This window comes from Carassius gibelio, chromosome A6 (assembly GCF_023724105.1).
Source record: "Carassius gibelio isolate Cgi1373 ecotype wild population from Czech Republic chromosome A6, carGib1.2-hapl.c, whole genome shotgun sequence".
In the NCBI taxonomy this organism is placed as follows: Eukaryota; Metazoa; Chordata; class Actinopteri; order Cypriniformes; family Cyprinidae; genus Carassius; species Carassius gibelio.
Window position 1 is genome coordinate 24,264,289 of NC_068376.1, and position 27,303 is coordinate 24,291,591.

Sequence of the window (27,303 nt, forward strand, 5' to 3'; positions counted from 1 at the left end):
CAGTGAATGGGTGCCATCAGAATGAGAGTCCAAACAGCTGATAAAAGCATCACAATTATCCATAAGTAATCCACAACACTCCATTCCATCAGTTAACAAATTGTGAATTGAAAAGCTGGTCAGAAACAAATCCATCACCATCAAGTCTATACTTATGCTTCCTCCAGTGAAAAAGTACACCCCCCGTTGTCCTCTCACATCAAAATCCACTGACACACTTGTTTAAACAATTTTTGGCTATTTTTGTTTGTAAAAAGTGCTTGATATGTGCATATTTCTCTCCTGATTCCGACAAAACAGCTTTTATTTTTCCACTGGAGAAAGCGGTATTATGAATAGAGGACTTGTATTTTATCCAGAATTAATTGTTTGAAGTGAAAAACTTCTTAATGGATGGATTTGTTTCATGCTAATTTTTCACCTATTATTTATTGAAACATGGGAAACTTTGTCAGGACAAGGTTATTTTACCATGAATGTCAGGTCGGGGCAAGCTTGGATTTTCATGCATTTTTAATGTTTCAAGGCAATCACTATAGAAATGTTCAACAGCTTTTTTTTTGTAGGAAAGAGACAAGTATGTGTCTATACAGAAACTGGCATTCAAAATCCACTCTGATGAGCACGTGAGTGCTCCATTATTATAGTTTAAACTTGTTTTTCAGGTATCAGACTTATTTAAGAGCTTCTCAGCAAAAGTTCACGGAAGTGAACAAGGGAAATGGTGATGTTGGGCGGTTGGTGGTTTACCTCATGTTGCTGCTTTTATTTTATTATCTGAAACAGCAGACACATATCTGCACATGTATGATTTCACACTATACACATGGACCGGCAGATTCTTTTTTATTATTATCATTTTTTTTTTTTTTTGCTAACAATGACAGCTAGCAATGTAGGATTAATGGGACAGTGGAGCTGACAGCATACCTACAATCTGTGAGTAATTTATTTTGCAAGTTTCCCATTTCTTATGCAAAGAAGACATTTACATAGAATTCTTAAAGGTTCAGCACCAAATAACAGCTTGTTGAGTTTTAATTACCATACTAATATTTTTTTTACATTGTTTTTCACTGAGACATTATCAAGGTTTTTTTTTTTTCTGCCCTGATTCATCTTCTTAACTTCCATCCATTTTCTACTGTTTGGCAATGCCCTGCCTTCCTTCTTCCATGTATCTAGTTACTGCCAGGTCATGGATCCAGCCAAGTCAAGAGAGGGGGAGTAAAGAGAGAAACAAAGTCAGAAAGAGAAGCAAGAAAGCCAAAATGTAATCTTAATTGCATGTCTTGATTCAATACATAAAATCCAAATATTCAATCAAATAAAATTAGTATGTCCCAAATTTGTCTGTTTACCTTATAATGACATACTCATCTTTCCAATTAAATTAACATAATTTATGCACTTGATGCATTAATCCTTTCTTTTTTATTGTTAGTGATGCTTGCTTAACAGCAGCACTCATGTTTTCTTTAGAAAATGTAAAATTCTGTTGTATTTTTTATTTTTTTATGTCATTTGCATTGTTCAAACATAACCAGTAGCTACTTTGGCAATGCAATTGCACAGTTATTTGTCATGAAAAGAAAGCACACTAAAAGTGATAGAAGAGAGAGAGAGAGAGTGAGAGAAGGAAGGAGAGAGGAACATTGTTTGTGTGTCTTTGACTGTTCCACAGTAATGCAAGCCAGAAGTAAAACGTCAAACTCTTCCTGCACACCAGTGAAATAAATCACTGGATCAAAGTAACCAAACACAGACAGAGCTCCATGCTTCATAGCTGATTCAATGAGTTAGTGAACTGAATTAGTGGCGTGTCTATGGAAAAGCATCATATAGGCCTTTTATGAAATTGACAATGTAATTTAGAGAGTGCAATGAAGGGCATAAGAGCAGAAATAGGCTGCTCCCTGCTGGCTGCATTGAGGGGATTTCTTTTTAACACCTCAAACTTAAAAATCTAAAAAATAAATGAAAACGGCATAAATAAATGTGATTTTTCAGGAGTCTTTAATGAATAGAGTGGTCACTGAAAAGCATTTATGTTACTTTGTAACATTATAAATGTCTTTACTGTCACTTTCGATAAGTTTAATGCATTCTTGCTAAATAAAAGTATTATTTCTTTCTTTCTTTCTTTCTTTCTTTCTTTCTTTCTTTCTTTCTTTCTTTCTTTCTTATTTCACTCAACCCAGACTTTTGAATGGGAGTGTATCATGGGTCCATAAAAATATTAAACAACCAACATAGATAAAAATAAGAAATGTTTCTGTTTCAGTATATTATAATTATAATAATTATAATTATAATATTACACAACTGTGCTGTTTTAACTGTATTTTGATCAGTGCAGCCTTAGTATAATAGACTTCTTTTAAAAACATTCAAAAGATTTATATGTTTAAAAATGGACATAAAATAGTAAATTAAATGTAAAAATTATGATTACAATTCGTTATAAAGAGAAAACAGACTTTTTTTTCTTTTTACAAATGAAAACAAATAAATAAATAAAAGAAACACCCTTTTCCCTCAGTTATAAATGACCTTAGTGCTAATGGGCATGGACTTTAAACCGCAAAACTCTCATTTTGATTTCATGGGCTCTTTAGAAAGCTTACAATCATACAACCGCTCTCTTTTGTCTTTCTCCTGTTTTGGAAAGACTTTATGTATCACCCTCTTCCTCAACTGAGGCCAGAGCAGCACCTTTGGACACTCATAAACAGACAGAGGGAGAATAGCCTTCACTCCAGCCTGAATGGCTATGACGCAGATTCCTGACCAATGTAGTTTACTGGCTACTGAGTTTAACAACAACCCATTCCGGCAAACAGACACACACTAAAGAGATCTGAACAGACCCCAAACAGAGTTTGAGCTGACGAACGGAAGTCTGGATGACCTTTGTCCCTCAACTGGCTGTCCAAAATGGACTGTTTAGGCTAATAATAGGCCAAGCTGTTCTCAAATGCTTGTAATGAACAGAAAAGTACTTTCTCTGCAACTTTAGAAATTTCTCTTTCAAGCAATGTAAAGTAAAACGTTTAGTTGCGATGTACATGTTAACGATATTAGCATGTGTAACTGTAATTGATAACGGCGTCTACATTTGCAGTTTATGTTTTATATTGCATTGCTACAAAATACTGACCTTACATGCATGTTTTTAGTATAACTCAATGCTTTGCAACATTAAAAATAAAATCTAGAGTGTTAATATGTATATTCCATAGAATATTGTTTTAAAGTATTAATTTCCAAACAGCAAATACATATGAATAGCTGGCTTGTTACAAAGCACTCTTATTTTATGACACGTTGTTTAAATGGATAGGTTGTGGCGCCACCATGTGGATACTGTGTTTCTAGCATTGTATCAAAAACTTATGAAAAAATGTGAATATATATATATATATATATATATATATATATATATATATATATATATATATATATATATATAATTTAAATTCGTGGAACCAAGATGTAACTCACTAAGATCCAAATGTGCCAATATAATTTCGAAACATTAAATTATAGCCTAAAAATTTTTTTTGTCTTAAGTGTTATCCCGCAAGTAATTAATGACATCCTACTCATTAGGCACATTCTTTTTTTTTTCCATTGACTACAGAAAAGACACAAATAAATAAAAGCAATTTATAATAATAAAATAATAATTATCTATAAATGATTTAACATTCATTATTTATATATTTAGACAAATAAATATTTTTTTAAAAATATTTTGGAATAAGCAATTATAATTTTTTTCTTATATAGACAGTGGCATATATTTTAGAATTAGCAAACACAAGAAGTAATAATAATAACATCTGTATTTAATTTACGTGGAAATCCAAAATTACATAATCTGCTATGTATGTTAAAATGTCTCTCACGTTCAGCTTCAGAATATAGCACACCCAAAACACGTTAGAACACTCAACCAATTCCCCCTCCCTCCTGAGCCAACATGAAAGTATAGTAGTGTGAAACAGCTGTTAATTTTTCATATATCACCGAAACCTCTATGTAAAGTGTATGTATGCATGTATTTAAGTATAGGTTATTTTGATTGCTGGTTTATTACATACCTACATTAGAAAGAAAAGTCTACTGACGTCACAGCCCCCCCCCCCCCCCCCTTCTCCCCAAAATAGCCTATAGCCTGCATGAGAACAAATTCCCTGCATTCCTTCAAAAATGCGAAACAGAACTGAAAATCACAACCACAAGCCAAGGAAATTCAAATGTTTGTAGACATAAATTATATATGGGCTTAAATGCTATTTAGACAAGGAGGGGGATTGCAAACCTTAATTTTGCCTTAATTATTGTAATCCCTGGGGAGATATTTAGGTTTGGGGAGGATTGAGCAACATCACTTCCTTGTGAGGTGTCTAGGCGTGTTCTGTGTCAATGGGGGATTGAACGCATTCTCTATCTCATGCTGATTACAAGAAGTCGAAACTGTCCCGTACGAAAAACCAGTTAAACTTGAGATTTTTTTTTTCCCAGATATGTTTAACTTTAAGTACAATTAATTCTACCGTTTTCAGTGGAGTTTTTGTAAGTCGTTTTAGTGCGCACGATCACTCTTCATTGGACTTCTGAGGAAGAGGTAAAAGGCCACAGGTGAGCCTCAGGTAAATTCACACACTTTTTATAATCAATACAGTTTCTCCTTTTACTTCTTAGAATTTTTGTAACATGTCCACGACATAGGTCACATTTTAGTTAATATTTCTTAGCCTCAGCGTAGTTGGTAAACTGTATGAATTAATTCCTTGACTAAACACGAAAATCAAAGCTAGTTACACTGTGACATGTTTGATGATAAATTGCGCGTTAAGTTGGATATTATTTTTTTTGGACTGTCAGAAATTCGTTAGAAGGAGTTTATGTAATGTCCTATTGCTAACATTACAGTAAAAAAAAAAGCAAAAAGAAAAAAAGAAAATCGTTCTCTTAAATATATGTTGCGTAATTGTTTTTACGAGTTCACTTACAAAATATTACCACAGTAACCATAGTTTCCGCCAAAATATTAAAGTGCCAAACATGGGAACGCCTTCATGCTGTATTATTTATTCTATAATAAATCTACAATAGGGATAAATAGATCAGTGGTTGCATTACTGTTCTTTAGCGCGTCTTATTGTTAAAGTTAATGACAAGATACTGTGAAAGGATGGAATGGATGTTCTGACATAATCATGTAAAATCAATTTTACAGTGTACATATTGATCTCTCTTTCTTCTCTATTTTCCTATTCAAAGGTCCTGTTTATCTTCATCATGTATTAGCAATAGCAGTGAAATCCATTCGCCTCAGGCTACATAGGACAGCGGAGATGTTCTTCAGCCCTAGGACCTTGTTAAAATGTGTCTGGTTGCAGATACATCTGACCTGTGCACTAAAATCATGTCCTACAGTCCCACAAATGAACATAAACTTTTCTGTTTCCTACTCTAGCTCCTTTTTCCAAACTGAAAAAGCCATACAGAACATCGCTGTTAATGAAAATTTTGATGAGGTTTATGTGGCCTCACAAAATGTGGTTGAAGCCTTGGACAAAAATTTCACCAAACTGTGGGAAGTAAGAACCGGGCCAGTTGGCAGTCCAGATTGTCAAACCTGTCATTGTGGTGTTGAGAATAAACCAGGAACGCCACTGGACACGGATAACCAAGTTCTTGTTTTAGAGCCTCTGGACTATTTTAACGTACTGTATATCTGTGGGAGTACCCAGTATGGAGTCTGTAACCTCGTTAAGCTTAATAAAAGTGCAAGACCCTCCAACTCTGAATGTTTTTTTGATAAAAAGGTCAACTCACACTCAGCTTGTCCAGACTGTGTCGCTAGTCCTCTGGGAACAAAGGTCAGCGCAGTTGAAGATGGTTATTCAACATTCTTCTTTACAGCAGCAACCATCAATACCACCATTGCTGGAACTTTTGGCAAACAGTCCCTTTCTATTCGTCGTGTACTTGCCACAGAAGATGGTTTTGACAGCCAAGTGAAGGGTCTGACAGTTCTTCCTGAATTCCAGGATATGTTTACCATCGACTACATCTATACATTCTCTACGCCAGAATATGTGTATTTCTTATCTGTACAGTGGGAGAGCCCAATTAAACCAAATGCCAAGTTGCAGACCCATCTTGGGCGGCTGCCGATCAAGGACAGTGAGCCTTGGATGTACAGGGAAATTGTTCTGGAGTGCCGTTTTGAGCCCAAACGCAGGAAAAGGAGCCAATGGATTAAGGATGTACTGTACAACTCGGTTCAAGCTGCTCATTTCAGTACGGCTGGCAAGGAGCTGGCCGATGAGCTAGGAGTAAAGACGGAAAGCTCAATTCTTTATGGTGTGTTTGCTGTAACCGATGATAAGGGGAATCCTGTCAAACAGTCTGCCTTGTGCGCATTTTCAATAGATGATGTGAACCGTGAGATTGAGAAAGGGGTAGAGTCCTGCTGCTCAAGTGGGACAGAGCAGATCCCTCGGGGATTGTGCCATTTTCAGCCCTGTGAAATGTGCCCACGTGAGGTGAGTTTGTGTTTCTCACTGCAGTTCCATTACATTTTACGTTAGTGTGGTCTTGTTTATTAATAAATCTGTGTTTCTCCAGCCTGCTCCTGAGAACCCCCATTTTTTTGTGTCTGTAAGAAATTGGGACTGCATACCCTGCATAGCCCCCAAACACAATAGTAACTTAACAATGCCCTAGCAACCCCCAAACACCATGGCAATTGTCTCACAATGCCGTAGCAACCCCCAGAACACACTCGAGTCGGAACCCTATCAACCCCTCATCATCATCATAGCAGGCATGCAACATGCTCTAGCAATGTTATAGAAACCCCCAGAACACTCTGGCAACCACCTTCATTTTGTGCTTATTTAAAGGGTTTATGCAATTGTTCTAGTTTATATTGCACAACCAATACCTTAAAAGGAGTGGACCGTAAAATATTTGATGGGTTAGTAAAGCCAGTGTCAGGGAATTACTCACACAAACATTTTATTTTCGTTTAAAATCAAATGTTGAGCTGCACTTGCTCAGGGGTCATGCTGTGAGAGTCGGGCTTCATCATACACTGTTATTACATGTGTTTTGGAAGTCTCTGCTGTGTTGATAAATTCATGAAGTCCAATTTTTTGTTTTAAAGATACCAGCTGCCACATGCTCGTACATGAACTTTATTACGTCACTCAATACCTTAATATTAGACTGAACTTTCTGTGGCAGACGTTTGTGCTGAGTATGGCTTTATCCCTCAACAGATCTTAAACAGGCTAGGAGCCAGAGCTGATAAGTCAAAGAGAGCCTGTAGTGTCAGGATATTCAATACTCACATCAACAGTTTGTTTTTAACCAGTAGAACAGAAATACTGAAGAGGTTGGCTGAAATAAAACATCTCACTGTATATCGCACTTAAATCTTTATTTACATTTTTTTTTTTGCTATCTTGAAATTCCATTATTTTACAGAAATCCGTTTATCAGTTGTTCTGAAATTATTTTTTTATTTTCGCTTATTTACTCAACTGGATCAGTAAGTTTCAAAAGCACATAGTTCAGACAACGAAAGAGTAATTTATCTTTTTTCAACTCTTAAATGTCTCCTTGATGGAGGTCAAGATTTCCAGTGAATAACAACCAAATGTGGTCGCAGTGGTTTTACCAAGTAAGAAATGTTCCTGGATAAACATCTTTTGTTGATCCTGGATCAACATTATTGTCCAAAAATATAGACTTAACCCAATCCATACCCCTAAACCTAACCCTACCCCCCCAAAAATGTTCCTATAAAGCAGTGGGAAATGATAGCTGATTAACAAGGGTATAGAAGCACCTAACCCCGATTGTAAGCCTAAAACAGATTTTTTATGAAAAGTTATATCTCAGTTCTATTTGGATGATTGAATCAACAAGGATTTTGTTCCAGGAACATGTTGTATTTCGTGAAATCATGCTCACTGTGTTAACATATTAATTGAGACCACTTTAATCATACTTTTAGGGTAACTTTACATCCTTTTTGAAACATTAGAAAGTCGGAAAACTCTTTAAAATGTGTGTTCCATGGAAGGAGAAAAAGTCAACATATATGATAGCATCTGCTCTTATGTTTTATTAATTTCTACTGCAATGGAAATTAAATCCTGACTGGACAGTACATGTTCGCTTCCTATTTATTCAGTGAGCGTTACTCCTGAAAGACTGCAAATATCCCACAAATCCTAATTTGGTTCAAGCTTTTGGGGGCAGGAATCAAATCATTTATTAGTGCCAGATTGTGTCTGTAGCCTTCCGTTTACAAGTTGTTACTTCCTTTTCACTGGAGTTGCTGTTGAAGTGGATGTATTTTTTCTGTCACAGTGCCACACTTTTGAAGCCAGTAAAAAATTGTAACAAACATGGAACAGTCCATTGAAAATATAGAGTGTATATTGTTGCAGTTGCTAATTTAGCAGTTTTCATTTAGGCAAATTGACAATTCCTGTATATGCTGTATACACCCTGATTTTTAAATATATTTCTTGCTAAGCAGCAAAAAGTTGCAGCAAAAAACTGTTTTTGCATTCACAATATATATTTATTCAGCCACTATTTTGATTTATTTTGTCTAGAACCGAGATGGTTTGACTTGCCGTGCTGTCCCCACGATGGTGGCAAAGCCTTACTACAGAGTGGACTTCTTCAATAGGCAGATGAACAATGTGCTCTTTACTTCTATTCTGGTGACAACTATTGAGACCAAGACTGTGGCACACATTGGCACGGAAGATGGAAGGCTCTTTCAGGTTATTATTTTTTTTGGAAGAAACTGATTCCTGTTCAAATATTGTGAAAAATTACTGGCACCTTACTGAAATTTACTTACGCTTTAATGGGGAGCTAACATGTTTCTGAAGTTCTTCTAGGGTGTTTCAGAAACCAGTCTAAGAGCCCCTAAATAGATTTTTATCTCACAATTCTAATCTTTTTTTCTGAGGTAAAAACTCACAATTCTTTGGAAAAATGTCAAAATTGAGAGGTTTTAACAATTTTGACACAAAGGTCAGAATTTATATCTGTTTTTATAGTCCAAAGTCCAAATTGTGAGCGATAAATTTACAATTTCAAGAAAAGTCAGAATTATGCTTTAAGAAGTTGCAGTTAACTTCTAAAAAAAAAAGTTTTATTTCATGCTGAAAAAAAAAGAATTGTGAAACTCAGTATACTGAGGATAAAAGTCAGAACCACTAGATGTAAATCAGAAATGTGAGAAAAAAGTCTGAATTCTGAGATCATATCTTGTAATTCTGACTTAATCAGATTTGTGAGTATCTCAATGGAGGCTTTCATAGAATCCTCTCCTTACCAACTGTTTAGAACATTAAAGTTCATATCTTTCCTGCTAGTCAATGGCCAATACAATCATAAACCAGACCTCTATTGGATGGAGACAGTGAATGGATTTTTCCTTTATAAGGACAAATATTATGTATATTTTATATTTGTGTAGCTGTTTCCTGTGTGGTTTTGGGTCTTGACGTAAAAAAAGTACTTTACTTTTCAGGTTATTCTGAGCAAATCGTCTCTTGTACTTTTTGCCAACTACTCTCTTGTGGAAGATAAGCAGAAAGTGTCACGAATAGCTGCTGTTCGTTCTTCAGAGTCTCTGCTGTTTGTTGTTGGAAATAAGGTATGCACATTTATTCTGTACAGTTCAAAATCTTATCAGCCATCAGCAGTGAACTGAAGGTTTAAGGTTTGAAAACACAACGACCAAAAGTGACTCATAGATTTCAGTTGCATTTTTCTGTGTTTACATCTGTCCGATCTCAAACCTGTCTCTTCATCCTGTATGTACAGCTGATAAATGTGTCTCCCAGAGGTCCAGGCTGTGCCCATTTCCTCAACTGTTCAGTGTGTTTAGATGCCCCCAAGTTTATGGGATGTGGCTGGTGCAATGGAGTCTGTTGTCAAATGCATCAGTGTGACGATCAGTGGAGTAACAACTCCTGCCCTCCAGTTATCACCCAGGTAACACATTGAATAATTGGGCAATAAATGGGACAATAAACTGTCTGTATTTTAAGTTTGCATTTATAATTTAAAGTGAGTGTGTACTGATTATATGAAGGCTGCTTCAGAGTCTTTGTAGTCATCTCAGGGCAGGTCAGGGTATACCACAGTACCTGCTGGACTCTCAGGCTACGTCCACACGAAGCTGGAGCTTACCCCAGTCCGATCTTTTTTTCCCTCGTTCTAAAAAACAATCCAGTCCACACGGCGTCATATCAAGAAATATCTGTGTCCAGTGAAAACGACTAAAAAATAATGTAGTATACATGCCAGATCAGTATGTGGCGCTGTAATTTTGTCACAGAGATATACTAAAAATGAAGAAGAAGAATTGGAGCATGTGCATAAACCTTGCCCGCTGTATACAAACCATTGTTGCTCTTACGTGATGTAGCGGTGTCTGACTAAGGTCGACATGTGGGATGACATCATAATTAAAAAAATGTATACATATGGCCCCGTCCACACGAAAACACAAAGACTTATATTCAGATTTATCCACTCTGGGATCTGGTTTCAAAAAATATCGGTTTCACTTTCCAAAAACGCTGGATCTATGTGGACGGGTTCCCACTCCTGTGTCAGTGTCAGCTTTGGCTGTGAACTCATTTGATTGCATAAGGACCTTTATTTTGTAAAATGTTCCCCATTTAAGAATACTAAAATGAAATAGCACAAACTCGATTCTTCGAGTCCAGTGAGATACATTTTTTTGTTGTAATATAAAAAAGGTCAAATACTTAGATATCAAACAGACCTATTCTGTCTCTTTTTGTAAAACATTTAGTCGCAGCTGAATACCATAAACAAAAATCATCACTCTGTGCAAAATAGAGCTGAACGACTCTGGATAAACTGAGATTTATTGGAGGTTGTGGTTCTCTCACAATTCTAAAAGAAAAAACATTTGACAACTAAACAAAATCACATGTAATTTATGAATGAATCAATGACTCATTCAACATTTACTTGATTCATTACTGGATGAATCAGTGTATTTGAATGAATCTCTTGTGATCAAAGCATTATATACAGTATATATATATATATATATATATATATATATATATATATATATATATATATTGTAAATAACGTAATAATTTATAAATGATAAACTGATCCTTAAAATAGTATGAAAATACACTGAACTTTATAGATATGCTCAAGAGCAAAACATTTATAGCTGCATTTATGAACGGTTTAATAATGCCTATTAAAGGAGTGCTATTATGCTTTTTCACTTTTTCAACTTTAGTTAGTCTGTAATGTTGCTATTTCAGCATAAAAAAGTTCTGCAAAGTTACAAAGCTCAAAGTCCAATTCAAAAGGAGATATTTTATTCAACAAAAATCACTTTTTAAAGACTACAACTAACAACTTGTTTGGACTACAACAAATATCGACTAATGGGATGAGAGTTGGTTGAGCTGCACTAGAGAAGGCAACGAGTGTGATAAATACAGTATGTAGTTGACCATAAAGGCTGAAAAAAAAAACTCCTTATATTCAGGTGTGAAGAATTATTAGTCATTTTTCCTTTACTGATAAAATGAGCCAAAAAAAAAGTTTTAACTTAGACTGAAAAATATAAAATTATTAGCATCATACCCCTGTGGTAACTTTGTGAAGCTGTCTCATACAAATACATGACAGCTGCTCTCTAGGTTAGACTTGAATGTTCAAATCACAGGGACGAACAAAGAGTGATCACACGAATGTAATCACGTCAAAGCTAGGTTGAACAGCTGAATCATCAATTAGGAGTAAGATCACTTTGTTGTTTAAATCGTGTTCATAATAAATACATTGCGTATCGTAATATTTCAGGCCTTTGTCATTTATTTATTGTCACATAATTGTAAAAAAAATTATTATTAACTTTATGCACAACCACAAAATGAGCTTTTTTTTTTTTCTTTTTTTTTTTGCACGAATCCACTTTTGCTTTTCAGTTTTTTCCCAGCACGGTGCCCTCAAAAGGTAAGAGTGAGATCACTCTTTGTGGCTGGAACTTCCAGTCTTCTTCCCGAGCTGCTATCACTCAAACCTCTCACCAGGTCAAAGTAGGAAACAGTGGCTGCACTATTATACCAGAAAAAAGCAGCAGCTCCCTGTAAGTAACACACAGATTTGAATTTTCGCACTGAAAGGTTTGATAAATACAGTTTTTAGGTTTTCCATATATTTTTCAGATTTTATTTCATTTCAGTTAACTAAAACATTGTTTAATAGTTTTAGTTTTAGTTAACCGTAACAACACCGGTGTTCATGATTGTAATTTAACATTCTTTTCTCAGGCTGGTGTGTAGGATTGATAGTAAGGTGTCTGACCCGGAGCAAAATATTGATGTAACAGTGCAAGTGGATGAACAGAGTGTGGAAAGTGGATACTTCATCTCTGGGAATTCTAGCATTCAAGGCTTCAGTTTTGTGGTAATGAGCAAAACATTCTCAGCCTTTAATTACTACACTCGATTAAATGGTTTGACATATAGATTATCAAGAAATATTGGTTAGCAGTACTGCTGCTGATCAATTAGATAAACTAAACCAAATTTAGATTGATAACGCTATTTGCATACTTTATCTCCCATCAGACCCCAGAAATCACAGATATCAGTCCAGGCTTTGGACCTAAGATTGGAGGAACTCTGATCACCCTGTCAGGAAAACATCTGGATGCTGGTGGAAGCAGAACTGTCAGCCTTGGAGACAGAATTTGCCCTGTTGAAAGGTTATTGTGCCAGAAATTCACTGTTAGTCATGGTTTAAAAAAGATAATAAGAATTCCAGTGTAGAGCATTATTTTTAACCACTTAGATTTGAGTATTTTCCTACTATTGTTTCTCCACAGCGTCTCCGGGGATGGGACTTCTATTGTTTGTAGGTCTGAAGGTGTTGAGGAGACTTTAGAAGTAGATGTGAAGGTTATAATTGATGAATCAACTATTTTAGCCACAAAAACGTTCAGCTATATTGGGAATCCTGAGGTGACGGGTGTGAAGCCCAACTGTGGTTTCAGAAGGTGAGTCAAAACATTCAGTTTTTTTTCTGTAACAAACATTTAATGGCATCTTTAACAGTAGATATACAAGTAATAGTGATGTGAAAGACCATTAAATGGTTCAATATGTATTTTTTGGGGTCCTGCTGCAATGAAGTGGATCAAAAATTACCATCATCGGACAGAATCTGGACTCTGTTTCCCAAGCCATCATTAACTACAGAGGCAATAGCATGACACCTGTGCAAAAAGTAGGACTAGCTAGCATTTTGAAGAGCCATGTTTATTAGTAGTATATATGTTGCCACTTATTGGATGCTATACCCCCTTAGGTGTGTGTTGGTCAAGGGAATCCCAACCAAATGGAGTGCACAAGCCCTCCATGTGAGGAATCAACAGGAATCCTCACTGTGGATCTGGATGGAGCAAAGGAACTCCTGCCTCAGAATTTTACCTGCCATGCTAATGGAGAACCCATCAAGTTTGAAACAGAAGACCATGTGCTTGAGCTCAGCCCAGGGCAGGACAAAGTCTCATTGCATGTTCGTCTCAGTGGTTATATAGTGTTGTTATATAGTCTTGTATATGGTCCGACCAGGCCACATGTCTTCATGTGTTGTTTTTGTAAAATATTTATATATAATATATATGTTAAATACACTACTGGTCAAAAGTCGTAGAATAATTTTTCCAAAAAGTGTTGTTTTTTTTAAAATTGATTTTTAATAAGTCTCTTATGTTCCCCTAGACTGCATTTAATCAAAAATACAGTAAAAACATTATTAGTATGAAATATTAATACAATTTAAAATAACCTTTTTTTAATGTTAATATATACAAAAATGTAATTTATTTGTAATAATATTTGAATATTTTTTTCTCTTCACATATTTTTTTTCTGGCCAAAATACAATGACGGACATGAATTACAATTAAAACAACACAATAAATGATTTGCCAAATCATGTTAAATTATGACATTTACAGTGACAATCAAATTATTCTTCCATTGTAGATTAATCTAATCACTTTTTTTTTATTCCAGCACAAAAAACTAGCCCTGGTGTCTGATTGCATGAAAATCATTATGACAATTGATGGAGTGGATTGCAAGGCTACAGTTCTGGACAAGGAGATCACCTGCAGGATCCCGAAAAATCTGACTATCAATAGCCGGGGGGCACCAGTTAAGGTCAGAGTTTTAATAAGTTGTAATAAGTTCAAGTTGGCTCTGCATGTCATTTCTGATGCACTGCTCTATCACACTGTGTGTCTCAGTTGCTAGTGAACGGAGAAGAATATGACATTGGTTTAGTAGTAAGAACAAACAACAATTTTATTGTGGGCATGGTGCTGGGCATCTTGGCTGCAGTCGGTGTGGGAGCAGCTCTGGCCTACGTAGCCATAGCACGAGAGCGCAAGAAAAAGAAATGTAAGTGCGTTCTGTCAAAATAACTCAATTTTTTCCAAAATTAAAGGATATTTTTTTTAGCGCTGTAAAATAATTTTGTAATTATTATACTTTAAAGCAAGTTTTAAAAATATATGGAAAATATTTGCTTTTCATTATGATTATTTTTGATAATTTTTTGTAAGCGGAATGAAAAATGTATAAAAAAAAAAAAAACATTTGTGAACGTACGCCCCTTCCCCCTCAAAAAAAAAAAAAAATACTAAATATTTTTTTTGGTCAGCAGCTGCACTTGCTCAGGTTCGACTATCACTGCGTTCAACTCGTACTACAGTGGAGAATTATGACAGATCACCTGATGGTGACTACAGAAGAGGTGAGACAACCTGAAGTCCTAAAGTTTTTCTAACCATGGAGACACTACCTATAATCCAAAGAGTATATAGCCCATCTTGGCACATCGAATCTTCATGGAGAGCGTCCATTCTTCAATGAACATAAACTGTGCATTCTGTAGGTCTGACAGCTTCTCCATTCCACGGCTTGAGCACGACATCCTCCAGTCTGCCTTATGCTGGTTCGATGGAGTCTGCAGCAGCTGCTTTGATTCAATCTCAGACCATCTCTGTGTCCGCTCTCCGGCTAGATCTGTTGGAGGAGGTGAAGAATGTTTTGATCCCACATAATAAGGTTAAAATCCAGCATGACCAAATCATCGGCAAAGGTACATATCTTAGGGCAACGACAATCCATCTGGATTTGCTACACTGTTTTCCATCTTTTTCTCTTTTTTTAATAGTACATCCTCTTTCACACACTCGCATCATTCTCAAATCTTTTCTAGGTCATTTTGGGACAGTGTATCATGGATATCTTAATGATAGTGATGACAAAGAGATCCACTGTGCTGTCAAATCACTGAATAGTAAGTAAATTAATGCTGTTTTAAATAGGGGCACACCAATATTAAAACTGTGGATGATACAGTTATAATTTTTTTATTATTATGTCATGGAAAATAATGTAATAATCAAAAGAAATTAAAACAAATATTAAAAACGAAAATTAATTAAAAAAAAAAATTAGAACACAGATTCACACAATTAGAATACAGATTCAAAATGTATCTTTATTTAGAAATTTGCTTAAGATTTCATTTAACAGAGTTACTAAAGTATTAGTGTTATTAAAGATTAACTTTTAAGTGAGCATTAGGTATTAAATAGATAAATTCTGCATGCCTAGCTTTATAGTGTATGAAGCTTATAAAAAACATTGATATTACAATATTTTACGTTAGAGTTTACATACGGCTTTGTAATGCCCAGTAATTATGAAAAAAAAAAGAAAAAATAAAGGAAATATGGTTTTCTCAATTTTTCTTGAAAGGGATCACTGATCTGGAAGAGGTGGAGCAGTTTTTAAGAGAAGGAATCTTTATGAAGGCCTTCCACCACCCCCATGTCCTGTCCCTCTTGGGCATTGTGCTTCCCAGTGATGGACTTCCCCTGGTGATCCTGCCATACATGAAACATGGAGACCTTCGGCATTTTATTCGCTCTCCACAGAGGGTAAACACATTTATTTTATACCATTCTACATATCGATATTACAACTGTTTTCTGTTGATGTGTAAACTTCACTGAACATTATTTGTAGTGCACCTGCCATCCAATAATCACAATAAGCTTTGTGCTTCGTTACTTTTAATATAAAAGAAAGTCTCACCTTTAAAATTCCCTATTTTTTCACCATCTCTGTTCAAGCAACACATGATCCAATCATCTTTTCCTCCTTACTACTAGTTATAGCACAAAATATGTATGAATGAACATCCGTACGAAACAGAACGATACAGTACTTAGTGAAATGTATCGTGTCTCATAAAAATTGCTCTAGCAGTGTTTCAATCACAAAAAAGCATCAATAAAGCAACTTGTGAATAATTCCATGTAACGTTATACAGTATTTATCTCATGACATTCTGACAATAAACTTAATAGATAGCTAGACCAATAACCCAAGAAAGCAGCATTTTGCCAAATATATGTACTATTTTACATATTCATTTGTACTGTACCTATTCATTATTTAATGTTAATAAGTTTGATTTATTGATTGATTAATAAATAAAATGTATTTTTGGATTTGGATTCAGCTTTTGGCCAAGTGCATCCTGAATTTTTGGCCCAGAGTAATATCATTTCAATGGACCACTAATTTTAACTTTTTAATCTAGGTATATTCATGTTAACTTTTACATTAAAATGTTGCCTCATTACAATATATCCTTCATGTTCAGAGTCCCACAGTGAAGGACCTGATTGGCTTCGGGCTTCAAGTAGCCAAAGGAATGGAGTATCTCGCAAACAGAAAATTTGTGCACAGAGACCTTGCTGCACGTAACTGCATGTAAGTAAGAGGCAAACTTTATTTAATCTGATTTAGTCTGGTAATGTATGTATACACCAAAATGTTTTTTTGTTGTTGTCTTATTAAAGAGCAAAGAGTATAGACACAAAAATTCTAACAAATGTAATGAATCCAATTTTCCTAGGCTGGATGAGTCGTTTACAGTGAAGGTGGCTGACTTTGGGATGGCACGTGACGTCTATGATAAGGAATACTACAGCATCAAGGACAGCAAAAAAGCAAAGCTGCCAATCAAATGGATGGCTTTAGAAAGCCTTCAGACACAGAAATTCACCACCAAATCAGATGTGGTAAGTTTACATGTGGACAAACCTAACAAGAAATTTCAAGAATAACAGTTTTGCAATCACATAAGTGTGATCTCAGTGATGAGATCCTGTCATCCTGGAAGGAGAGTCAGGGAAAAAAATTGTAACGTATTTTATTCCCTCTAGTGGTCTTTTGGAGTGTTGATGTGGGAGCTGATGACAAGAGGGGCCAGTCCGTATCCTGATGTGGACCCTTATGACATTACAACCTATCTAATGAAAGGCCGTCGACTGCTACAACCACAATACTGCTTGAATTCCCTGTATGATTTACCTACCTTTTTTATTTTTTTTAAAGGGTTGTATCATGAGGAATCATATTATCTTTGGCTTTTTGATATTTATGCTATGAAAATATATAATTTAAAGGATTTTTTTAATGTAACTGTCCACATTTACACCTATTTTGCATTTAGAAAATCACAATTCATGGTGAAGCAGTAAAGCAAGATAAATATATTATTAATATCCCTGTTGTTAAAGTATTCAGAATCAAAAAAAACACGGGACGTGATGTTAAACTGTCCATTGTGCCAATGGATGGTATGCACATGAGGTTTGCCTTGATGTTAAGAGTGGCGTGGGAGCTGTACCTCAGATATGGGAAAGATGTAAATTTGGGACACATCATCAGTAGTATGCCTTTGAATCATGGGGTGTTTCGGCCTTTCAATACTAAACACCCTCATCAAAGGTGGCCAGCAACAGGGTGATCAAACCTGAGCTTGTGTCCCATGCCCAATCATGAAAATTGCCTAGTTGTTTAAATGGCGCAGCCCACGGGACTATGCAAGGCAGGAGGCGTCCTCTTCCCTGAGTCAAGCCTAGAGCTGACCGCATACCTTGTTCACCCTCTTCATGGAGGGTTGTGACCTGGGTTCTCAAGTGGGTTATAGAGTGGGGGGGATTAGTGAGTGGGTCATGTTGATGCTCTTTGAGCCCAACAAGGGTCCTTCCTTTTAATCCATATCCACTGGCTGCTTCTTTCGGCCGCTTCAGAGACTGATTTAATTGTCTGTCGCAGAGCCTGTCCATGGATGCCAAGGTCTTTCAGCAGTCTGATGGTAGAAGAAGCCACAAAACCTCTGCATCCCACTTCAACCGGATAGACTTTCGCTTTCCACCCTCGTTGTTGAGCGTCTGCTGCCAGTTCTATATAGCGCAGTTTCTTGCGCTCATAGGCCTCATCCGTTGAATTCTCCCATGGGACTGTAAGCTCTATGATATAAACAGTCTTCAATGAAGGGGACCAGAGAACCAAGTCTGGTCTGAGGGTGGTGACTGCAATCTCAGGTGGAAAGATTAGTTGCTGGCCAATATCAACTAGCATCTTCCAGTCCCGGGCCATGGCTAGCTGTCCAGCTTCTGTTTTGGTAGGGGGATGTTTGGGCTTTTTCTGCCCCTCTCGGATGAAGGTTGGGGCCGTGATGGAATCGATCGCTCTCAGGGGCAGGGAGTTAGTGGTATTCCTCTGGCTCTCAAGAGCTGCTGCCAGACTCTTGAGGACCTGGTTGTGTCTCCAGGTGTAACGACCTTGTGTGAGGCAGGTCTTACAACCGGCCAAGATGTGCTTAAGAGTTGCTGGAGTTGGGCAGAGGGCACAAGTAGGGTCCTCGCCATACCACTGGTTGAGGTTTTTTGGAGATGGGAGCACATCATAGGTGGCTCTGATGATGAAGCTGATGTTGCTTGCCTCCATTTCCCAGAGCTCCCTCCAGCTAAGCTTTCTCCTCTCCAGACCTTCCCACCTCATCCATTGTCCCTGTCTGACAAGAGAGACAGCCTTTGCGCTTCTTTCCGTCTCCTCCTGACGACGAACCTCCTCGACCACCATTTTCCTCCTTTCTGATGTTGAGGCCTTACGCCAAGTTGGCTTACTTGCCGTAAGGCCAAAGCCTCCTCTTCCCAACTGGACATGCCCTACAATGTCACTGTGCTTCAGGGCTGAGGTAGCTTGCTGCACCGCGTCAGATGGTGTCCATTTCCGTCCGGTTACCAGGAGTGGAACGGCATTGCTGATGGTCTGGTCTCTGGAGTCCTTCAAAGTCATCTGGAGTCTCACTTTAGAACACTTGTACTCTTCGGTGAGGCTTGTGATAGGCAGTTCAAGGACCCCTTTGCCATAGAGGCTGATGTTAGTCAGACAGCATGGGACGCCGAGCCATTTCTTGATGTATGAAGTCATGGTTCGCTCCATCTTCTCCACCGTTGTTATTGGGAGCTCATAAACAGTGAGTGGCCACATTACCCGAGGGAGAAGTCCAAATTGCAGGCACCAGAGCTTGAGCTTCCCTGGCAGTAGGGTACTGTTAATGTCTTCCAGACTATTGGTAATGTCCTGCCTTACTTGCTGCACTTGGTCTTTGTCTCCGAGGCTTGCGTTGTACCATCTACCCAAGCTTTTGACAGGTTGCTCAGAAACTGTTGGTATTGGGTCATCACCAATACAGAACTTCAAATTTTTAAGCTGTCCCTTAACTATTGAGATGCTTCGTGACTTGTTCGGTTTGATTTTCATCCGGGCCCACTTGATGTTCTCCTGCAGTTTACCAAGTAGCCGCCTGGTACATGCTGCAGTAGTGGTCAGAGTGGTCATGTCATCCATGTATGCTCGGATAGGTGGAAGGCGGATCCCGTTCTTAGTTCGCTCACCCCCCACCACCCATCTTGAAGCCCTGATGATGACCTCCATGGCCATTGTGAAGGCCAGGGGTGAGATTGTACAGCCTGCCATGATGCCTACTTCTACGCGCTGCCATGATGTTGTAAAGTCGGCTGTTGTAAAGCACAGTTGCAGGTCTTCGAAGTAGGCTTTTACTAAACTAGTGACAGATGATGGAACATGGAAGAAGTTGAAGGATTCCCAGAGGAGGTTATGGGGAACTGATCCAAAGGCATTAGCCAGGTCAAGGAAGATGACATGGATGTCTCTTTTGTCTTTCTTCGCCGCTTGGATCTGATGCCAGATCATGCTGGTATGCTCCAAGCAACCAGAGAACCCAGGAATGCCGGCCTTCTGTACGGATGTATCAATGTACTTGTTCTTCTCCAGGTAGGTGGACAACCTCCGTGCTATCACGCTGAAAAAGATTTTTCCCTCAACGTTGAGAAGGCAGATTGGCCGGAATTGACCAATGTCTGTCGCATCCTTCTCCTTGGGAATTAGCACCCCTCCAGCCCTTCGCCACCCCTTAGGTATTATTCCCTTCTGCCACACTATCCTCATGAGCCTCCAAAGATAGCGTAGCACATCTGGTGCGTTCTTGTAGAGCTTATACGGTACTCCATTCGGCCCAGGGGCTGATGCTGATCTTGCGCGCCGTACTGTACTCTCTACCTCCTTCCATTTTGGAGGGCCAGTCTCCAGATTGAATTCGGGAGGTTGAATAGGTGGGATGTCATGTGGGATAACTATTTGTTCGTGCCTTTTTGGGTCATGGTTGCCCTTTTCCAGATGTTCTTCCAGTTCCTCCTTGGGAATTTTCAGGATTCCGCTTTTTTCCTTAGCGAAGAGATCTTTAACGAACTTGAAGGGGTTTTTGTAGAACCGTGTTCTTGTGTGTTCCTTCTTCTTGCGAAGTTTCCTCAGGTTCTCTGCTCTTCGCAAGGTTGCCAACCGACACTTGATGTCCCCCTGGAGTAGCATGAGACCCTCTCTCTCTGCATCAGAGGCCTTCTTCCACTGCTTTCTCAGCTGCCTTCTCTCTCTGACCAGAATTTCGATCTCTTGCTGCCTCCTGGATTTGGCTGGTGCTGATATTGCTTTGTTGCTTCTCCTAGCGTTTACTCCAAAGCGCTCTTCTCCATAGTGGTAGATGATGTCAACCATCCTTTCCAGCTTTTTCTCTGCTGTGCCCACTTGTTGCTCCAGGATTTTTGTCAGGTCGTTATTGATTATTTCCCACTCTCTCTTTTCAACAGCTTTGGGCCACTTCACACTCGGTCTGTGCCCTTTGATCTTTTCCTCCTTGGGAGGTCTCTGTGGTTGAGTGGGTTCCTCCACCGGCATTTCTGTGCTTGTATTATCCTCCTCAGGGACACTGGTACTGATGCTCTGCGAACTTTGGTTTTTATCCCGTCGCTGTGCTTCAATCGACTGATTTGACTGGTTGCTTCGTAGGAAGTACTGGTCAATGCGAGGCCCTTGTCTCTGCTCTTTCAAGCACCCTCTCTTTCCTTGGTGGGTCCTCAATCCCCTGAATGATGTTATTTTCGCCCAGCCACAGGTGCACACTTGAAGAGAATGTCCAGCTGCTGCTGTGGTTGTCTCATGTGCCGTGTTCTTGCTCGTAGTCATGTCCGTTCCTGAGTCTGTAACCATGCTGTCAGTCATTGAGCCATCTTGCGCCCCCGCTCTCGCAGGCTCTGGGGGTATGTTCCTTTGTTCACTTTCTGTAGCATTTAGCGGGTGTCTCCAACAAACTGAAGCAGCGTCGGAGACTGCCGCCATGGGTAGCTAGCCCATGACAGCCCCAGTGGGGACTATTCCCTCCAGTCAGCAGTCTCTCCAAGCTGTCACACAGACTTTCCTATGTTGTCAGCTGTCCTTTCACAGCGGTCACTGGACAAGTCCAGATATTCAGAATCAAAAAAAAACACGGGACGTGATGTTAAACTGTCCATTGTGCCAATGGATGGTATGCACATGAGGTTTGCCTTGATGTTAAGAGTGGCGTGGGAGCTGTACCTCAGATATGGGAAAGATGTAAATTTGGGACACATCATCAGTAGTATGCCTTTGAATCATGGGGTGTTTCGGCCTTTCAATACTAAACACCCTCATCAAAGGTGGCCAGCAACAGGGTGATCAAACCTGAGCTTGTGTCCCATGCCCAATCATGAAAATTGCCTAGTTGTTTAAATGGCGCAGCCCACGGGACTATGCAAGGCAGGAGGCGTCCTCTTCCCTGAGTCAAGCCTAGAGCTGACCGCATACCTTGTTCACCCTCTTCATGGAGGGTTGTGACCTGGGTTCTCAAGTGGGTTATAGAGTGGGGGGGATTAGTGAGTGGGTCATGTTGATGCTCTTTGAGCCCAACAAGGGTCCTTCCTTTTAATCCATATCCACTGGCTGCTTCTTTCGGCCGCTTCAGAGACTGATTTAATTGTCTGTCGCAGAGCCTGTCCATGGATGCCAAGGTCTTTCAGCAGTCTGATTTTATATATTAAATTATATAAAATTATAAAATATTTCTAAACACCAGAAGAACGTCTCGGTTACGTACGTAACCCTCGTTCCCTGATGGAGGGAACGGAGACGTTATGTCGACCGACAAATGGGGTCTCACTTGGGAGGCCAATCATCTCTGATTTTAAGAGAAAACGCCAATGAAATTGGCAAGTGGATTAACACACCTGAGCCACTCCCCGAGCCAGCGGGTATAAATAGGGCGACAGGTGCATCCACTCATTAGGTTTTACGCTGAGGAGCCGAGAACGTGTCCCGGCAACAGCGAATGGTTCAAGGTTGTGGCATGGGGACATAACGTCTCCGTTCCCTCCATCAGGGAACGAGGGTTACGTACGTAACCGAGACGTTCCCTATCTGTCGGTCACTACGAGTTATGTCGACCGACAAATGGGGTCCTATGGAAAACGCCATAACCTGAACCTCGTCACAACCCTGAGGCGCTGCAATTGTTGACAAGCCTTGGCGTGCCACAAAAGCTACACTTAAGGTCGTAACCTTCCCAAAGCCCCAGCGCAAATTCACTGACCTTGGTACCGAAGGGGCCAAAGGGTGAGTACATCGCTGCTGGAGAAGGCCATGCTGCTGTTCCGCCCACAAAAGAAAATGGAAGGGATTCCAACCTTCAGTGAAAGATAGCTTCAAATCTTCCCTATTTGTTCTTTCAGCTGGCAAGACAATGGGGAAGCGAGCCTTTAGGAAAGGTCGCTACGGAGACCACATCCTACCCGTAGGGAGGTGACATGTGGATATACCGATATGGACTGACCCAGGGGGCAGTACTACATATGGAAAGGGTCTCTGAGGCAGGTCCTACCTTGGAGTAGGGATGGAACGGCTGCCAGAAGAGACTGACAGAGCGATCTGTCAAGGGAAGACACGGGTTTGCCAAGAGGGAAACCTTACCGTGGAAGAATACACATATGGGATTACCCGTAGGGAACCCAGCCATATGGACACCTAGCCCAGTACAGGGGCTGACCGGCTCCGGGCATGCTAACGCCAGTACTGGGCCTGGCGACAGACTGCTCCGCCAAGTCTGACGCCGAGGGTGCTGGAGGATGCTCGACCAGGGTACGCCAACCGGGGAACTCTACTGGGAGAAGAAGGCGCTCACATCCCCGTGTTAGGGGGAATGGCGCAGCCAGCGAGACACCCAGCCAGCCCTTCCCGCCAATTACCTGTTACCCAACACACGGGAGGAAACTGGCTCTACACGGAGGTTGTAAAACCTCGCAAAGGTGTTAGGTGTCGCCCAGCCCGCAGCTCGACAAATGTCTGCCAGAGAGGCGCCGTGCGCCAACGCATAGGAGGAGGCCACACTCCGTGTGGAGTGGGCCCTCACCCCCAGGGGGCACGGCTCGCCTTGGGAATGGTAAGCCAAGGCGATGGCGTCCACTATCCAGTGGGCCAACCTCTGCTTAGAGACAGCCTTCCCCTTCTGCTGACCTCCAAAGCAGACCAGGAGCTGCTCAGAGCTTCTGAAGCTCTGGGTGCGGTCCACGTATATGCGAAGCGCTCTTACGGGACACAGCAACGACAAGGCTGGATCTGCCTCCTCCAGGGGCAGCGCTTGCAGGTTCACCACCTGGTCTCGGAAGGGAGTGGTGGGAACCTCTGGGTACCACTGGCCGTCCGGCCAGTGGCAGAACAGAACAAAACAGAAACTGAAGATTCTCCGCCCGGCCCTCCTCCGGGGGAAGGAGTGGCGCTGTCTTCGCCATCTCCTGAAGAGCAGTTCTCCGCATCTCCGAGTTGCCCGTGTCAGGGCCGCTTGGTCGACTTCTTGGAGGACTTCGCAGCCGGGAGTGACACGGGGGGCGCCGCTCTCCTGCGCGGGGCTCGACGCGCCGGCCTCGAAGAACTCTCAGCACGGGGCGGAGCTGGCGTAGAGGACGCAGGGGGGCGCCCACGGCGACGAGCAGGCTGAGGCGCTACCCTCGACGGAACGGTGGCAGCCGGAGAGACACGTCGGGGCAGGATGTGCTGGATGGCCTCAGTCTGCTTCTGTACCGCCGAGAACTGCTGGGCAAAGTCCTCGACAGTGTCGCCGAACAGGCCTGCCTGGGAGATGGGGGCGTCGAGAAAGCGCGCTTTGTCCATGTCCCTCATCTCAGCCAGGTTCAGCCAGAGATGCCGCTCCTGGACCACCAGCGTGGACATCGCCTTCCCGAGGGACCGCGCCGTGACCTTCGTTGCCCGTAAGGCGAAGTCAGTCGCCGTGCGCAGCTCCTGCATCAACCCCGGGTCGGTACCACCCTCGTGCATGGCTTTGAGTGCCTTGGCTTGGTGTACCTGCAGGATAGCCATGGCATGCAGGGCAGAGGCACTGTAGGCCTTGGCAGCGAGTGCGGCCGTCAGCTTACAGGCCTTGGACGGGAGGCGCGGACGATTCCTCCAAGTGGCGGCGTTTTGTGGGCACAAGTGCACCGCAACCGCCCTCTCCACCTGGGGAACCTCTACGTACCCCCTGGCTGCCCCGCCATCGAGGGTGGTGAGGATGGAAGAGGGAGAAGAGCGGCTTCTGGCCGTGAAAGGGGCCGTCCACGACTTCGTCACCTCTTCATGCACCTCCGGGAAGAAAGGCACCGGAGCAGAACGAGGTTGTGAGCCGCGTCCCGCGCCGAGAAACCAATCATCCAGCCGTGAGGGCTCGGGACTGGGCGGTGTAGTCACCTCCAGTCCGATACTCACGGCTGCCCGGGCAAGCATGGCCGACAACTCCAAGTCCGATTCGGCAGCAGCGACAACACCCGAGGGGGGCAGCCCCGCCGAACCTTCATCCTCAGAGGTCGATAACCCATCCCCCGATGCAGCAATCGACATCTGGTCTTCGGGCGGCGCACCGAAAGACACGCTGTGAGACGGCCCAGCAGAATCAATCGGCAGCTGCACGGGACAGTCGCTGCGTGAGGAGTGAGAGGTCCGTGGGGCGTGGCCCGGCGGAGAAGCTCTCACTGTGATCCTCAAATCTCCCAGAGCGCCAGCCGGCGGCCTTCTGCTCGAGCCAGAGAGACCGGGACGGGTGGCGACAGAGGGGTCTGCTGCACTCCCCTTGAGGAGTGAGAGACGCGATCGCAGCGCTGCCATGTTCATACGCCCACAGTAGACGCATGAATCATCCACGAGCGCAGCCTCAGACACTGCAGACAACGCTCGTGACCGTCAACCGAAGACAGGAAACGACCGCATCCAGAAGGACACGGACGAAACGGCATCTTGAAAAAGACGCGAATCGTCCGTGATTTGCTCTTTTAGAACTGTCTCTTTTAGCCGAAGCGCCCAGGGGAATCGCCGTCTCGCAGGGACACCGCTGTAACGCGCCGTCACACCGACCAGGAACAGTTCAACAAAAACAAAGATGAATGGCTTTGTAGTGATCTTCTTCATCGACTACTCGGCTCCGAAGCAAAAATCTAATGAGTGGATGCACCTGTCGCCCTATTTATACCCGCTGGCTCGGGGAGTGGCTCAGGTGTGTTAATCCACTTGCCAATTTCATTGGCGTTTTCTCTTAAAATCAGAGATGATTGGCCTCCCAAGTGAGACCCCATTTGTCGGTCGACATAACTCGTAGTGACCGACAGATAGGGAACTAATGATAAGAGTAAACCGTCTTGAAAAAGTATACACTTTTTTTGTTTGAAAACTTTTATTAACATTGTAAGTGGATCATAAAGAACATAAAAACTATACATTAGATATTAAACTTAAATATAATAAAAATAATATAACAAAACAATATTATCGCTTTAAAAATGGGGGAACAGCTGTGAAAACCCAACAGGAATTTTTAGGTTTACATGTAGCTTCATAATTGGGCATAATGGGCAAATAGATGATAAAATAATTTTGGATTTTGTATTATAGGTGGTCCATCCTGCTGCAGTGCTGGAATCCTGAGCCTGAGAAGAGACCAAGTTTCCCTAGTCTCGTGAAAGTCATTCAAGAAATCCACTCCAGCCTTGAGGGGGAACATTACATCAACCTGCAGATCACATATGTGAATCTGGACCAGCCCCGGCCCTACCCCTCACTCTGCCCGGCCCCACCTGCTTCCGAATATTCTGACCAGTACTCCACCTGACCCTGGTCTCGAATTAAATAAGTTTGAGCTGCGTTCATCCTGTGGATTCAGTGGCTTATATGGTCCGGTGAAGTTTGGGAACCAAAAAGCATGCACTGAAGATGATCTGCTGTATTTGGAGAATCCCAACATGTGTCAAACTGAATTCTTTTCGTGTGTCTAAGATGGTCTTGCTGTTGTGAACTTTGTGTGGTGTTATTTGCATGACCAAACTGGTGTCACATCTTTGGGATTTTAAAAATTTTGGGGCAAGTGCACTTTTTGAAGGTCCCGTTCTTCGTGATCCCATGTTTTAAACTTTGGTTAGTGTGTAATGTTGTTGTTGTTGTTAGAGTATAAATAATAAATTCTAAAGCTCAAAGTTCAATGCAAGCGAGATATTTTATTTAACAGAATTCGCCTACAAAAAAACTGTTTGGACTACATCCCTCTTGTTCCTGCAGTAATGACGTCACACAAAAAAAGTTTTTTGACTAACCTCCGCCCACACAAATACAAAAACGGAGGCGTGGTCTTGTTGTGCTCCGACGGAGAAGAGGAAGAGCTGCATTTGTGTTTGTCGCCATGTTGTCGAAACGCTGTTATATTCATCTCAGAATCCAATCATCTTTGTTTGGCCTTCTCAGGGACGCTGTACTTAGAGATTAATGTTTACAATTTATGTTTAACTCGGTTCCCAAAAATTATAAACCACATGTAAAACTATGTGCAGCACATTTTGCTGAGGACAGCTTGCTGAGGACAGCTTCCTCAATCTCAATCAGTTTAATGTGTGTT

The 27,303-nt window shown here is 41.1% G+C and overlaps 1 protein-coding gene across 4 annotated transcripts; it reads left to right on the top strand.

Annotated features, from left to right (window-relative positions):
• The first annotated feature begins 4,159 nt into the window (after positions 1-4,159).
• LOC128015830 (macrophage-stimulating protein receptor) lies at positions 4,160-26,887 on the top strand. Of its 4 annotated transcripts, none has more exons than XM_052600016.1 (21): positions 4,160-4,658; positions 5,293-6,563; positions 8,652-8,825; positions 9,584-9,709; positions 9,880-10,050; positions 12,048-12,208; positions 12,393-12,528; positions 12,693-12,829; positions 12,950-13,120; positions 13,257-13,350; positions 13,432-13,641; positions 14,145-14,291; positions 14,378-14,531; positions 14,797-14,886; positions 15,028-15,234; positions 15,355-15,435; positions 15,900-16,081; positions 16,813-16,922; positions 17,068-17,233; positions 17,378-17,514; positions 26,310-26,887. In XM_052600016.1, the coding sequence occupies exons 2-21, from the start codon at positions 5,367-5,369 to the stop codon at positions 26,524-26,526; spliced, it is 4,068 nt and encodes a 1,355-aa protein (XP_052455976.1). In that variant the 5' UTR covers positions 4,160-4,658; positions 5,293-5,366; the 3' UTR covers positions 26,527-26,887. The 4 variants fall into 4 exon arrangements, with proteins under 4 accessions (XP_052455976.1, XP_052455973.1, XP_052455974.1 ...); XM_052600013.1 differs by having other exon boundaries at positions 4,224-4,658; positions 14,794-14,886; XM_052600014.1 differs by having other exon boundaries at positions 4,224-4,647; positions 14,794-14,886.
• The last annotated feature ends 416 nt before the right edge of the window (positions 26,888-27,303 follow it).